Source organism: Falco naumanni, chromosome 8, assembly GCF_017639655.2.
Source record: "Falco naumanni isolate bFalNau1 chromosome 8, bFalNau1.pat, whole genome shotgun sequence".
Taxonomy (NCBI): Eukaryota; Metazoa; Chordata; class Aves; order Falconiformes; family Falconidae; genus Falco; species Falco naumanni.
This window is the reverse complement of record NC_054061.1, coordinates 42,477,136-42,494,052: the sequence shown is the minus strand read 5'-3', so window position 1 is coordinate 42,494,052 and position 16,917 is coordinate 42,477,136. Positions and strand designations below refer to the sequence as shown.

Here is a 16,917-nt window from a genome sequence, read left to right as displayed (position 1 = left end):
TATATACTTATGCTGTATATACAATGATATTCATATCAAAGAATTCCAAGCAAATCTTCACCTCTCATTTGAACTTTGCATCAAAGGAAAACGTTGTTTAAAACAGATGAAGTATTTCTCTGTGAAACAACTTCAGGTTTATGATGTAAGAACACTAGCACTATGGTAAGAAAGCTGCAAATAGGTTGAAATGGAAAGCACAAACTAGGCTGGAGAATGACTTGAAAATTGCTGATATACCCAATGCCACTGAAGTTACAGGAGCTACAGCTTGTATTGACTCTGGTGAAAAAGATAGCTAAGGCTCAGTGCTAGTTTGAGGAGAAAAGTATAAAATGAAGGAGCCATTAATGTGACTTCAACCTTAAAAGAGAAGTCTTGCTCTCCCAGCAAGAGACATTTTTTAAATATACATTTCATAGTTTCTTTTCAAGCCATAAAATGTACTGTCTTTACACTGAAGTTTATTGTCGTGCCTGGGTATCTTCTTGATGTAAGTGAATCCTTGAATATTCTATTAAAAATACAGAGAATTCCATTACTTGTTATCTCTGGAATATATTAGAGGCAGCAAAGGATAAAAAAGAACTCCCTCACTGTAGAATCACAGGCCAAATAAATGGTATTAATGACAATTATTAATAAATAATTAATTACAATAATGAATGTAATGGCAGAAACAATAATGTTATCTTTTGTAAGTGAACAGACTTCAGTTACAGACTACAGAAAATCAGTAAGATTTTCTTCCTAGTATGCTTATAGATATAGCAAGTTCCTTTGCAAACTTATCCATTGCAACAATAAAGTAAGCCTGTCCTTTGATAAAAATAATTCCATCCTGTTATGTAATCCAGTTGAAAGGTACAGTGATACGAATTCCCTAAAATACTGTTTTCTGTTAGATTAATATACACAGCAACATAGTAATGAATAATTGATTTCTGTCTGCTCTCAGGTTGTTCTTTCGAGACATGATCTTGTAAATCTTGTGTTTGTGATTCATCTAATTGCTCTTTATGGATACAAGTAACATAGGAAACCACCTTTTCATACAATGAGCAAAATCTTACCACCATTATCGGTGAATGCCTATTTCTGTACAGCCAATTATTTAAAGGACTCTCTAGACCAAGGTACAGAAATGAACATTTGAGGAATTTTCTCAAGGACTGGATAAGCCTATGTTCATTTATGTGTCTTCTATGCTTTTGGTGGTAGAACTGAATAACATATGAGTAAGGTATGATATTTCCCCACTCCTGTCTCCAAAACTGCTCAAAGTAAATTAAATTCTTTCACATTAATGCTGTTTAAAACCCAGTTCCATTTGAGATGTAAATTAATTGCTCCTTACTAAAGTGGACTGGCTAATAATAAAATCCTAATAACATGAATCAGGAGCTCACAACTTTTGTAGATAACAAAGCACTCACTGCTTTAATGCTAGCATCTATTAATATCTATTCCATAATATTTTCCTATACTTAGAAGAGAAAAAACCCAAAAAAACTATTGAGAGAGTTTTCAGGCAAGTGAGAAAGTACCACCTCTGTCAACATATATTTCATAGATACCCTGGCCATTGTTGCTATGAACTGAGTATCTGACTTAGAAGCAATATTTATAAGAAAAGCTAATTAAACACTACATTATTTAGCATATTATTAGTTATTATGTATATTAATTATATTGTCGGTAGTTAATAAACTGCCTTACTTTATGCAGAATTTTAAATTGCTTGGAAGGTTGAATCTTAATGAAGTTGTTGAAAGTATGGCAATTCTGAAGATTTTATCCTTCACAAATAGAGTCTTTCCATCTGACTGTTAAACCCTATCCAGCTATAAAGGACATTTAACAGCAAGTCATGAAAATCGTGTCATTGAACCTCCAAGGTCACTATAGGCAAGAATGGTGTTCTTCCATTTGTCACTTGATATTTCTGTTGATATTTCTTTATTCTTTGTAAAAAACCCATTTTATATAGAACAATGTGTATAATTATATTTTTTTCTATATTTTTATAGGTCTCATTGGTTAGTTTAATAGCCAATGCTTTGGGCTATTCTGAACTTGGTGCCATTAAATCACTTCGGACATTAAGAGCTTTAAGACCTTTAAGAGCCTTGTCACGATTTGAAGGAATGAGGGTGAGAGAAAATGAATGAGTCTGAATGAATGTATGCATACAAAAATTAATGTAGAATTGTGACAATCCTGCCTTCTGCAAAGAACTCCAGAATAGGAATGCATGCAAAAATATGTGGAAAAAAAATGCCTTCTAACATGACCTTATATACAAGATGTGTACAGCTTACATTCGGAGATTAGACCTTGAGCTCATTAAACTTGCCTGCTCACTGCTGCATAGTTGTGTTATCCCAGGCCTCTGACTGTTAAAGTTTCCATTGATTTGTGGACTTATATAGAAAAGTAAAAGGACATGAGAAATTTTAGAATAGAGCATTGGGGGGGGGGGGTTCTCCAGTTTAGCTGAGGACTTTATTTTATAAATTTCTGTAGCTTGCTTCTATTCTCAGTGTGTCAGTGGTTCAGGATGGAACAGGATTAACTGGAAAATGGAACAAAACAAAACAAAAAGAAGGTGAAGAAGATGACAACAGTGACACACCAGAAACTAAAATGCCCTGTGGCTCCCTGTCTACCTGCCTGGGGAAAAATATCCCACAATAAATGCTGTAGTATTAGGGAAAGGTTCTCTGAACAGATACCTGAAATAAGGTTGGTGCTGGAAGCATAGAAGGGGAGAGATGGGAAAACATTTTCTCAGCTAGTGTCCTTAACTTCGTATGAATGCATCTGCTGCCATCTTACCTCTCCTCCTACACAGCTAAATCCTTCCTGTCACGGAAATATTTTCATATTCTGCCAATCTGACAAAAAAAACCCAAAAAACAAAAAAACCCAAAAAAACCCTAACCAAAACTCAAAACCCTAACTATTACAAGCTTTCTGCTGAAAATGCAGACTGTGCTACTTCCTGGAAAAACTGATGCATAAAAAATTAACAAGGTAATGTTATTGAGAAATCTTTAAATTTTTCACATCAAAATACACAAATGCTACAATACATGTTTATAGTTTAGTCATATGTCTTAAGTTTCCAAATAAATAGTGTGGTTCCTGTCTGGGTTAAGGCTGCTGACCACACTAGCCAGTGCAGGGGACTGTGCCCTTTTGCACATGGCCATCACCACTGTTTTACATGATTTGCATTGCAAACAACACAGAAGTCCCTATCTAATAAATGGGCAAAACCTCTATTGATCTTGGACTACTTTCAGTCAAAGTAGTGAACAGAAAAATACCACTGTTTTCAAAACTGTACACAAAAAATTACTGCAGTCTCTACTGATTTGGTAGAAAATTATTGCCAGAGTATCTGCAGCTTTCTTCTAGTTCAAACACAGTAAGAAAATTTTTGCCAAGGGATTTAATCTGGTTGTTTACTGCCACTTCCCCGTATAGAGTAGCTCAACTGTATTAAATGCAGCCAATTAAAAACAAAACCCTAAAGGATAAGTGTAAGAGTAACTACAGTGAGCCAAGCAATTTAAAACCAAGACTTACAGCACACGCTGTTAATACCAACTAAATAAGATATGCTTAATTATGTTACATTGTATTTAAATGCTAAAATACACCAATATACATAAAAAGTTTCTGAGAATAAAATCATTAGTAATTACAGTTTTACATGCAGACATTTTTATTTAGTCTTCCACATAATCATTTTTTGATCTTTTTGTGGTTTATTTTCTATTTATAGACTTTGATTTGTATTGTTGGAATTTAACATTTATTTCTCTCTTTCTCTAGAGCACACAAATTCTAAGAATCCATCTTGCTACTAACAGGTTTTCTTTTGCTTTTTGAGTTTTTTTCAGACTTTTGCATTGTCTTGGTTTCCATATTATTTTATTTCTTGCTTTTTGCAATCTCATTAGTTTTTATTGAACCTTAAATAACATTTCCACCATAAATTTTTAATGTAATATTTTAACTGTCCATTCCATATTAATACTGTTTTAACATTTTTAAAGTAGTTTTCTTTTCCTGTTCATAAACTAAGTGTCTATTTTGTCTAATTTGTACACTAGGTGGTTGTAAATGCCCTTGTAGGAGCAATTCCATCTATCATGAATGTATTGCTGGTTTGTCTTATATTCTGGCTCATCTTCAGCATCATGGGAGTAAATCTGTTTGCTGGCAAATTCTATCACTGTGTCAACACCACAACTGGTGAGATGTTTGATGTCAGTGATGTCAACAATTATACTCAGTGTGAGGAACTCATTAAAAACAATCAAAGTGCCCGATGGAAAAATGTGAAAGTAAACTTTGATAATGTAGGAGCTGGATATCTTGCTCTGCTTCAAGTAGTAAGTAAATTTATATCTTTTCTTTTTGCTCTTTTTAAAGAAGTCTAGGGAAAATGAGCAAGTTAAGACTGTTAAGTAGTAGAATAATTTCTTCATAGCAATGATGTACAGTTTACACAGTTCTATTGCATTGTTACCTGTAATTTTTGTGTTAATGATAGTAGATTAAGTTTCCATTCCAAGGCTAGGAAATACAGTCTCATGATGATGATAATAATGTGAAAGTAATAAGTGAAAAAAGTCCATGAATCTTTTGGTGGTGCACAATATAAACTTTAGGAATGCATTTCATGAGCCTTTACATGGCGGGCATGGCTCAGAGATCCCTATAATTATTTAAAAGATCTCTCCCCTGATTTATGAGCTCAGTTACCTTGTAAGACAGTGGGGTAGACAGCAGTTTAAAAGAGGGCAGACATCCTAACTGACTGTCCGGTTTCCTGTGAGCAACTACTTTCAGCACCTCCCACATAGCCTGTTCCTAGGTATCACTACATATCCACAGCAACAGTCTTTCACAGTCAGATCTACTAACCTAGGCACTTTTGACACTGTGAAATATTTTTTCTTTTGTCAACATCCTGGTCAAGGTAGAGTGGATTTTTCTTCATGTCTATACTCATCTAAGGAACCAGTTTGTAAATTAGATGGTAAAAATAAAAATATATTGACCCGATTCATCCAGTGCAGTTATTTGTTTAATAGGAGCATGAATTTTCAGACCTGGAAGTGGATTTAGGGAAAGGAATCATAAATAATGCAAGATCTGAGACTGGAGTACCCAGCGTTTCATGTAGCATGGAGCCAATTCTTTCTGTATTATCATAATACTTGTGTAACAGGTCTGAAATCCTCTGTGAGAAGCAGGAGGTGCCCATGGGAAGAACATGGATAGTTACTGATAGATAGATCCTAATAGAGTATTAGGTCTGATTAATCATATAACGCTTTCTCTTGATGTTTGCAGATAAACAGTACTTGCTACTAAATTAATATGTTTCAGTGAGAAGTACATGAAACTACAAAAACGTTAAACTGTGTGTAAAATAGGAAAATGTAAAATACTTCTATCACAAAAAATATCACATTCCATTAACACTTATTAAAAAGACATTATAATATACCAAATAATATTATGTTACTTTTAGTATTATCCTTGTGGAGTATTAGATGTGATTGTATTGCATGGCATGTTCATTCTATTTATTACTGCTACTTATATGGAGTCTGTAAATTTTATTTTCCCTTGAAGTCCTTTTCCTATGCACTGTGGTACAGAAACATCTTTGTTCTAGGTACTGGGCATACCTTTTATTTATGCCAGAGGAATAAACCCTGTTACAGGCTCCTTGGCTTAGAACAGAGCTTCTGGTAGCTGGCATCTGATCCAAAACACAAGCAAGAAAGCAAGCAATTATGTTTAAATGATCAAGCTCTGTACAATCGCTTGTCTATACTTTGGCATACAGCTTCATTGTATGAAAAGCTATCAGAAATGTTATGAGATTGTTACTGCTCTGGTATCACCAAGTCATCCAAGAATGATATGTTTGTCCCTTCTGTCCCACAGCAGGTCAGTACCCCTAGCTGACCTTAATTCCCAAATGAACTAGCTGACTTAAAATGTTTTTCCTCTAAAGTTGATGTGACTCTCATGTACTGAATAATGATTCTAATACTCTGACTTCAGATCTCATTGCTGCCCTTGTACTAGAATTTAAAGTGTATTGTCTTATTGCCAAGACTTGCCTCTGAAGATGTACAAGGAAAACTTTAGTCTCTTAAAGCTGTGTCTGAATGTCATCCATGTCATCCATCCAGACAGTGTTGGTCTTTAATTACTACATCACTCCTGTGGACCTTTTGTTCTTCTTCACTTTCTTCATTTCTTTCCGTTCTAATTTTTCATTATTTTCCTTTTTAAATCTTCCCTTCTGCCCTTTACATTTCCTGCAGAGATTAAGGGATCCTTCAGCGTGTCTCATGTCACCACTTCAGCTGATTGTCTCCACTAATATTCTCCCTCCACTCTTCTCCTGTATTTATTGCTCTTATCAATATCAATTGCTCCTCTTCTAATATTGCTACACAAAGTGCACCAAATGGCTGTCAATTGTCAACTGAGCCAGAAAGATCTATGAAGCCTGGCTCCAAGCATGTTCCTAGTAAATTTGTGTTTCACTGCAAGGTTGAGGAGGACGTGAACACTCCCAGAGTGCAAGTTATCTGCTGTGAAAATTAGCAGCTGGACCAGAGTACCAGAACTACTTCTGGCAAGCACAGATGCCATATACTTCTTGGGATGGTTCCACTCCTGAATCTCCTCAGGAGAGATGCTCTTTATCTGTTCATGTCACAGGCTTTTTAGGTCTTTTTTCCTTTGTTGTGAATAAGCTTGGAAACCCTGGCTAATGACAGGCACTCACATCTTCAACTAGCATGTCACACCAACCCTCTGTTGTTCCTCAGAAAGTGGACATTCCCTGTCCATGAAAATCACCTCCTTAGAGCAATGATGGCAAATCTTTTTTACTTTTTATTCTACTTAGACAAAGTCTCTATAGGAGCTCAGCCCAAAGTTTTATAGAAGTTAATCACAACTCTTTTACAATTCACTTTTTAGTATTCTGTAAATCTTATCCCTCAAGAACCACTGTATATTTTGATTTTAAACAGTTTATTATTTTTAATTGTGTGGGAATAAAACATTTTTTAAAATCCCATGGCAGTTTAGCCCTAGCAAAAGTGTTCAGACTGACTCCATCAATTGGTGCTGTAAACCTGATAAAATGGCTGTTACCATGAGTGATTGTAGTAGAGTCTACCTGAACATCTCCAGCGATGTCTATCTGAGTCTACCATTCTCCATCTGCAAAGTAAGCATCTGCAGCTTCAAACACACTGTGCCCTTGCCGAGATCTTCAGAGCCCAATTTTTAATATTTTTGGAATAGCTAAAAAATAAAAACTAGTATTACTATGAAAAATATGCCTGTGTGGTTTATACATTTAGATATGATTTTATTAAAAGTTAAGGTCCAAATGTTGTGACATAGTTATTTTCCACATTATGAATTTTTATAGGGAAAATAAACAACTATATTTTATTTCTAGGCTACTTTCAAAGGATGGATGGATATTATGTATGCTGCTGTTGATTCACGAGATGTAAGTTTAAGACTTTCAAAGATCATCTATCGGTTATATTCTGCTATAGAGTAAAGAATTTAAACACATACAATAACATTAAGAATTATAATCAGCACCAATACATATTTCTTCCAGATACATCTAATCTAGAAAGGAACTTCCAGGTAACTCCATGAATCTTAGAATTTGTAATGGAAATAATTAATCCCACTTCCTTCTGTTTAGCCAAATAAATTAATTTAACTGGACTTTTTTGGGAAAAGCTAATGGTAATGAAAAAAACAATGAGTTTTTTTAACCACTTCCTTTGGTAATCATAAGTATGGATTAATTTAAGATTATGTAATGTAATTATTACATATTGACTATATTAATCTTGATTTGTAATTTATAACTACGTATTTCGTTGTTTCTTTAGGTTGAGTACTTATATTATCTAGCTATTTAACTCCAACTAGATTTTAAGGTTGAAGATCATCTGTTAATTTTTCCAGGGATTAGGATTTTATCTTGGCTACAAAATTAAAACTGTTTTTACCTTGTGCAAAAAAGTGCCACATAAATGCCTGAACTTGTTCTATACAACCTAGGTTATAGTCACATTAGTGATATCTGTCATCACACAGTGTTACTTGTCTCCTAGCGTAGGATATCCTGTTTTATTACCTTCAGCATTTCTACACTTTAGAACATGGTGCAACAGAGGTGCAGGCACTGAGATGCGGAATCCAGAAGAATCGAGACAATAACAAAATCTTCCTTAGAAATTTTCCTCAATTTAATGGATTTCACAAAACTCAATGACTAGAAATTTATTGAAAGCATCTGTTCTTAGCTGGATGTAAGAACACTCATGTAAGACCAAAAGAGTTCCAGGGAGATTTAGGCAATAGTAAAATTGATTGATTCTGTTGCATAAAAATACACTGAACATAATATAAAATATTTAGATTTGTGCTGTTAAAATTTTAAGTACTAATGACTACTCTCAGTTCCACATTGCTTCTTCCTTCTATATAAGGAATTTTGTGTATCTGTACATAAATAAACACATCTGTGTGTACATTTACTTTAAAATTCCATATGAGTAATCATTCTCTCAGCTTTCAGTTCTCCAAATATTGATTGGAGTGGACATGTTGGGTCTTTTTAACAGCTGATTGCAGTTTACAGCTTTCCTAGCTGAGATAGCATATATTATTAATAAATTATATACATTGGTTTTTACATCTAGTATTCTCATGGGTAATAAAATATATACTATTTTGTAGGTAGAAGATCAACCTAAGTATGAGGACAACTTGTATATGTATCTTTATTTTGTCATCTTTATCATATTTGGATCATTCTTTACCTTGAACCTTTTCATTGGTGTCATTATAGACAACTTCAACCAACAAAAAAAGAAGATAAGTATTTAAAATGTTTCCATAGTGCTATAAATTATTAGCTATAATGAATTAATAACTAATTTATGTAAAGCTAATAAAAATGAGAAGTTATTTCAAGTCCTTGAGTAAAAATGCCTTCTTTTTCTTTAACATAATCTGTGTTAAATCTGTGGATGTGATTTTAACCTTTACATTTCAGCATTTTGACAAGCAAAGAGGGACAAATCATGAGGTGGTTCATAATAATTTGCAAATTGTGTAAGAGCTTAAATGAAGATGCAAACAGGGAACGTGCATTATTCTTTTGATTAAATGTAATATTATCTGCCATGGAAGAGAGGGTGGTTTTTATTAACTTTAAAGAATTAGGATAAAATAATTTTAATTAATCTTATAAACTGTTGACACTTAATGAAGATACAATATAGCATTGTGTTTAGGCAACAGATAATAGTTTGGCAAGCTGATTAAACAGTTGGTTAAAAGTCCAATAGACCTCACACGAATAAGCTTAAGGATGCAAATAAAAATGTGTACAAAAGAGCTCTATTTTTCTAACATTTTTGTGAGAAATGAGATGAACTTGTTAGACACAAATCCAACCTATAATCAGCGATGGTAAAGCAAAGGTATAAAAGGAAGCAAAATTTTTCTGTATACATTTGACACAAAGGTATGCTTAAAATAATTATATTGATAATGCATAATTTTATTCAAAATAACTTTAAAAATCTAAAAATACAAATAGACATATTTAAAATAATTTGAAGCCTCATGATCCTTAGCCTTCAACTGCCAAAAAGAAATGGAACCTCAGGATCATTCTAACTATTTGTATGCTGTGAAAAACTATTTTCATATTATTTGGTTTTATTCAATCACCAAATAAAAAGCAGCAATCTTTATTCAATCACCAAACAGAATCTATGGTAAAAGTCAATTGTGAACTACAGAAATTTTTCTCTGTGAAAATATTCGTTAGCTTCTTAAAAGAGCCATAAACATGTCTGGGGCTGCTGCCTCAGTTTCTATCAGTTATGCCCTGCTTTGGGCTTTGATATCCAGTTTAACAAACAATGACTTTGACATTGTGTTTCCATCTGACTTAGTTCAGACTCATCAATAAGCACAATCCATTTATACTGAAATTCAGTCACTCAGTTGCACATCTGACTGGCAGCATTTGCATCTGCAGACAAAGGCTAATTTGAGTTCATCAGGGTTCCAGTGCTGTTTTGATTATTAATTTGCTATGACGTGATTTGGATTACTTTTATTAAGTCTATATCAAAGGTGGGGTTTTTTTTGCTGTCATTAAAACCCTCAGATTAGACAGAAATGTTCTCCCTTGACACAACCTGTGCCTCAAGAGTTACCTAACTTTTAGACCTGGCTAGCTGTAATCCTAAAAATCTATCTAGAATTTGGAGCATGTAAGGCACCAGTCAGGCTCCTATGCACTAAATATATTCTCATCAGCAAGTTATTTAACAGCATCAGTATAGTAAAAACCGTTTTAGCCATGCCAGCCAAGGTGAGCGTGAAGACACTGGGAAAATTCAGCCGTTAGCCTGACAAGGCACCAGTAAAGGGTGGGGTTTTTTTGCGTTAGGAATGCATATGAGCATCCACGCTATAAATACCTGAAAAAATCAAATATAAATGTAATATTATGTTACAGAGGGACATACTTTAGTTAAATGTTCTATGTGTAGACATGATACTGATCAGTTTTGATATTATTTCTTTACTTTGGAGGTCAGGATATATTTATGACAGAGGAACAGAAGAAATATTACAATGCAATGAAAAAACTGGGATCCAAAAAGCCACAGAAACCTATACCAAGGCCAGTGGTAAGAGTGATTTGATTTTTATACTCCTAATATTAAATACTCATTTGGGAATATAATTTTAGCCAAAAAAGATAAGGTTATATGTCTGGAAATAAAATATTTTTTCCATTTATTTTCTTGTAAAAGTAGAAATTGTCCCCCTTTTTTGAATTCAGAGGACTAGATCATTCATGTGTCATTTAAAAACATACACTCTGATGTATGAACTGTAGCATTTAATAAGTTTAATGAGATAAATTTCATAATTTCCTGCCTAAGTCCTAGAAAAGTACAGTTGATTGGATCATTTATTAGTTCTTGTTACCCACAGATAAACCTAATTTTTGGGGTTTGCTCCTCCCAGATGATTTGTAGGAAATGGGGATGCACTGACCCTTGCTGCTGAAGACAGAAGGGGGCAGTGGTCACCTAATGTGAAAGAGAAAAACAAGTGCAGACAATCTTACAAAATAAAAGAATGCTCTAGCAAGTAAAGCATAAAGTAGGATGAATGTCTCTCTAAGAAACTACTCTGTTATTTACTGAACGCCTACAGTGTTTGAAAAAAATAAAATACTTGTTGCCCCTTACACACCAAGTGGTTAAAAATAGTCTTTCTAAGAAGAGACATATGGCAATAAACATTTAGCTAAGTACTAAAGGAAAACTAGGGCTGTGCAGTCATGGTATGTTTGAGACATTTAACTTCAGTAGTCCAAGATCTCACCAAGCACAGTTACTGAAGGAAGAAACATCTGTGGGGATTAGTATTCTAAAACCAGCTAAGAATAAAGATAAGAAAATGAGTTTCTATGTGCCTGGTACTCTTGCTAGTTATCAAGTTATATCACCTTTTTCACACCAATAATATCAATTGTCAATGTTATTACTATTATTATTCATAGTTTTCCTTCCTGTCCTGTCAATAAACAGTGGTACACTTCTTGATCCACTCGAACAAACAGGATGAGACACAAACCAGCATGAGTTTGGTGTATATTAATGGATGCATCATGAATGGATCTTGCCCTCCTGAATCTTGCAGGGACTTGCTTTCCCATTTTGCATTTTTAAAGACAAATATTTTCAGAGTATAAACTATATTACTTTTTTTGTTTGGTTTTTTCTTTCAGAATAAATTCCAAGGCATGGTCTTTGATTTTGTAACCAAACAAGTATTTGACATCAGCATCATGATACTCATCTGCCTTAACATGGTCACAATGATGGTGGAAACAGATGACCAGAGTAAAGAAATGGAAACAATTTTATCCCGAATTAACCTTGTGTTCATTATCCTTTTCACTGGAGAATGTGTCCTGAAATTGATTTCACTTCGCCATTACTACTTCACTATAGGCTGGAATATTTTTGATTTTGTGGTTGTGATTCTTTCCATAGTAGGTAAGAGCAAGTCCTTTGAAGAAAGAACTAGCAGAAGGAAAAGGGAACATTTGTACAAGGATGTTATGATACTGTATATGAAATTTTCTCTTTCCTATATGACTTACATCTTGATTCAGATCTTCATACTTTATAGCATAAAATATATGAAATGTTGTGTGTAAGATTTTTATCTCTCCTGTTAGTCACTGTCATCTTCTATATCAAAACACATAAAGGAACTATTTGGCACATTAGATTAACATGTACAAATATAAAGAGGAATGTTTAGTGGTATATGTGAACTAATCACAAATTTGCTTTCAGTACTAAAACTGGAAAAGATGTGAAGGTGGTGAGATTTTTAATTGCTTTTGCTAACAACGGTCTTGGCAAATATTTAGATTTCTGTCAATTAAAAGCTAATGACTCTCCAAGGTGCAAATCAGTTGTGTGACAAAACTTGATTCTTCAAGAGTGATACACCTGAGAGAAGCTGTACTGATACAGTGTAGATCCTCAAGTTAAAAAAATCATGGATTTGCAGAGACTAAGCCAATATACTCCTTCATAAAAGACAGTGGCAAAAAGCTCAGCTTCAAGAACTAATTATTCAGCTTCAAGAACTAATTATATCTAAAGGCAGAAACTTTTCTTTCCAGGCTGCTTCAGGAGTAACTGAAAGCTTAGACAGACACGAGCTACCATGCCACAAGCAGCCTTTCTTCTTTTACTTATTTCCCTTCTCCTAGACAGCATTTCAACATAAGGAAGGTGCTTTCACCTTAGTAACAGGTTTCAATAAAATGTAATAACTTTCATGACGTTTTGTTATAACATAGACTGTCTATACTGACTGTTTTGGAGACAACAATAAATAAATCTTACTATAGGTAATGAACGAATACATTTTAAATTATATTTTAAATATTTTTCTTTTTCCTCTAGGTATGTTTTTAGCTGAGATGATTGAGAAGTATTTTGTGTCCCCCACACTATTCAGAGTCATCCGACTTGCCAGAATCGGTCGAATCCTGCGCCTCATTAAAGGCGCTAAGGGAATCCGCACTCTACTTTTTGCTTTGATGATGTCGCTTCCTGCTTTGTTCAACATTGGCCTGCTGCTCTTCCTGGTCATGTTTATCTATGCGATATTTGGCATGTCCAACTTTGCCTATGTCAAGAGGGAAGTTGGGATTGATGACATGTTCAACTTTGAAACGTTTGGCAACAGCATGATCTGCCTCTTTCAAATTACCACGTCTGCTGGCTGGGATGGTTTGCTAGCCCCAATTCTTAACAGTGGGGAGCCAGACTGTGACCCCCATAAAGACCACCCGGGGAGCTCTGTTAAAGGCGACTGTGGCAACCCTTCCGTTGGGATTTTCTTCTTTGTCAGCTACATTATCATATCGTTCCTGGTAGTGGTGAACATGTACATTGCTGTGATTTTGGAGAACTTCAGCGTTGCTACTGAAGAAAGCGCTGAACCCTTGAGTGAGGATGACTTTGAGATGTTCTATGAAGTCTGGGAGAAGTTTGATCCCGATGCAACACAATTCATAGAATACAGTAAACTATCAGATTTTGCAGCTTCGTTAGATCCTCCTCTTCTTATAGCAAAACCAAACAAAGTCCAGCTTATTGCAATGGATCTGCCCATGGTAAGCGGTGACAGAATTCACTGCCTTGACATCTTGTTTGCTTTCACAAAGCGTGTTTTGGGGGAAAGTGGGGAGATGGATGCCCTCAGAATACAGATGGAAGATCGGTTTATGGCGGCCAATCCTTCTAAAGTCTCCTATGAACCAATTACAACCACATTAAAACGAAAACAGGAGGAGGTATCTGCTGTCATTATTCAGCGTGCTTACAGGTGTTACCTTTTAAAGCAAAAAGTTAAAAAGGTGTCTAGTATATATAACAGAAATAAAAATAAAGAAGGAGATGGACCAGTTATAAAAGAGATAATTATTGATAAACTAAATGGGAACTCCACTCCAGAAAAAACAGATGAGAGTTCCTCTACGACTTCCCCACCATCCTATGACAGTGTAACAAAGCCAGACAAAGAAAAGTATGACAAAGATAAAGCAGAAAAGAACTACAAAGGTAAAGATGTCAGGGAAAATAAAAAATAAAGATTTAAGAATTCTGTTTGTAGGACAACATGTTTACAGTCTTTGAGAATGAAGCATCAACTGGACTCCTGCAGGAGGTTTATGCCAAACTGTCAGTTTTTACACATATATATATATGTGCGTGTGTGTGCGCGCGCGTGTGTGTGTGCATATATATATACATTATATATATACACTAATGGTCAGTGCCTATAACAAAACAGTGAACCTTCATCATCAGTCTGTGACTCTGTGAACCAGGGTAACAAACTTAACAAGAGGTTACTGTTTTCACTACAACTGACACTGCTAAGAATGAGGGGGAAAGTGGCTCCACAGAGAACATGGAGCATGAAATGAGTGGGAAGTGATATGTTTTTGTGTTTCCCATACTGCAAAGCATATAGAACGGTAACTCTTTTCACTGTTTGTAATGCAACTGCTACATTTGTCATATTTTTACAAAATCAGTATTAGTGTATTTATCATTTTTTAATTCACAATTTGTTTACTATTATATGTGACTATTTTTGTAATAGGTTTTGTGTTGGGGAAAGAGGTATGAGGACCAGGTGTTCTACTCTCAGATTCTCTATAATGTACAGATAGAAGTGATTTGCATAGACATGCTGCACTTTTCAATCATGCATAAATAAAAATATGACATTGCACAAAGGTAAAGATTTTAAGAACTTCCATGTTTCAGGGTTGCTCTTAAATTTGAGGTGTTCTAACTACTGTACGGCTGCATCCAGATTATGTGCATCCAGATTAATGTGCCTGGAAAGTCTCCTCTAATTTACAGGAATCTGCAATGACTTATTTTTATGCACGTCATTAAACATTAACAAGTTCTTGTTTTTGTTAAAATATTCACAGCTTAAAAATACTGTGCGGTTTCTGCACTGGAAAAATAGCTTCACCAAAATATACCTGGGAGTTCTTTCATTTTGTTGTGGGGTTTTTTTGTTTTTAAACAGCTCAAATTTTTCTCTAGACTGTTCTTTAGTTACTGTCTTCTTTCATTATGGCCAGCATCTAATAAATCCATAAAAAACCCTTTGCCATGTAAATATTAACAGTATACTGTAGTGCATATTTGAGCATAGAATTAAATGGCTTTGCCATGTGGAATTGCATCAGATATGTACCACAGTATGAGCAATTCATAAGGGTTCAACAGGACATGTTGTATTCTGTGTCATTGTAGATCGTTCAGAGAGTATCACTGATGCATGTCAATGCTTTTGCTGCTGTATCTTGCTCCTTCCACTGTCCACAGTCTCCACTATAGGAAGCCATGTGTCAGTGGTGAAGTGAATCAAATTGTCCAACCAGACCTCATTCTTTCAAGTCATTAAGCAATAGTTTGCAGCTATTTATGAGCTTCTTTAGTTTTGCATTTTAAATTTGAAGTGGCTACTATATGGTGTAGAATCAGACTGTACAGGCCATATTGCAAACTGTTTAACTTGTTGAAGATGTGGTTAGTATATATAAATAATGTAAAGAAATACCATTTGGCAACAGTTCTGTATATAAGAAAAGTGTCTTCAAGTTTAGATCACTATTTCTTATATTTCTTTCCTCGTTTACCTGGCTTAATTTCTGACCACAGTAATTTTAAACTGGCATCATCACACTATGAGGAAAAAAAAAAGTATTTGTAGACTATCTTGTTTAAATATTATATTTGCATATATTTCAATGTGAAGTAAATTGTGTAAATTTGGAACCCAGCTTGTCTCGAAATAGTTATATCTGGTAACAGGACATAGCAAGGAAAGTATTAGGGAAATGTGAATTTCTAGCGCTATTTCATCAGAAGTTCCAAGACAGTCTCATTGTTCATGAAGTCCTTGCTATCTTGCAGTATCAGTTTACATAGCCTATTCTTATTATTTTTGAATCACACTGCACTAGACTTGTAAAAATAGAATCCACAATATTTCCCAAGAACAAAATGGCACATTTGTATAATCAAGGACATCAGGACATTTTGTGTTTCATACACAAGTGAACATTAAATGTAGAATCTTTCTTTTACAAATGCTTTTGACTTGTAATGTGTTGGTGAAATGCATGCAAGAAATTGTTATTATCATAAACAATGTAAACAATATTACAAATGAGCCAAAAAATAAAGATTTCATTTTTTGTATTGTATTTATTTTTCTTTGTCCTTCTGTTGGTTAAAGCAAGATAAAAACTGGCTTTAGTACAAATAAAGAATGCTTTTGTTATCACTAGAGCTAAATACCTTATTCTTCACTTTTTAAAGGGTTTTCCTATGTAAAACAATAATAAAAAAAAATATCTAAGTACTTTAACCACACCCCATTGGTTTCTACTTCTTTGTCACCAGCATACTGCCTGGGGATAACACAGGACACCAACACATTCTGCCCCAACAGCCTTTCTCTCAGCTCTCAAGAGCCCTTCCAAACCGTAAAAGCACTCCTCAGTATCTAAGGTTATTTTAGCTTGCCACATTGCTGCTACCACAGCTACCCATGCTTTACAAGTCTTAAATATGCAAACAAACTCTCCAGCAACGTTCCTCTGTTTGGTCCTATGTAACATTCAACCAAAAGGCTCATTGCAAACAGGTAACATTTGTTTTTAACGTACAG

General features: G+C 34.5%; 1 protein-coding gene across 1 annotated transcript in view; it reads left to right on the top strand.

Moving 5' to 3' along the window:
* Positions 1 to 16,525, top strand: part of LOC121092832 (sodium channel protein type 3 subunit alpha-like) — a 78,778-nt gene extending 62,253 nt beyond the window's left edge. Inside the window, exons 22-28 of the mRNA XM_040604434.1 lie at positions 2,031 to 2,153; positions 4,125 to 4,406; positions 7,520 to 7,573; positions 8,827 to 8,964; positions 10,698 to 10,802; positions 11,915 to 12,185; positions 13,113 to 16,525. Coding sequence (XP_040460368.1) covers positions 2,031 to 2,153; positions 4,125 to 4,406; positions 7,520 to 7,573; positions 8,827 to 8,964; positions 10,698 to 10,802; positions 11,915 to 12,185; positions 13,113 to 14,305 — 2,166 coding nt within the window. The 3' untranslated portion in view covers positions 14,306 to 16,525. The remainder of the gene's footprint in view (positions 1 to 2,030; positions 2,154 to 4,124; positions 4,407 to 7,519; positions 7,574 to 8,826; positions 8,965 to 10,697; positions 10,803 to 11,914; positions 12,186 to 13,112) is intronic.
* Positions 16,526 to 16,917: the final 392 nt, after the last annotated feature.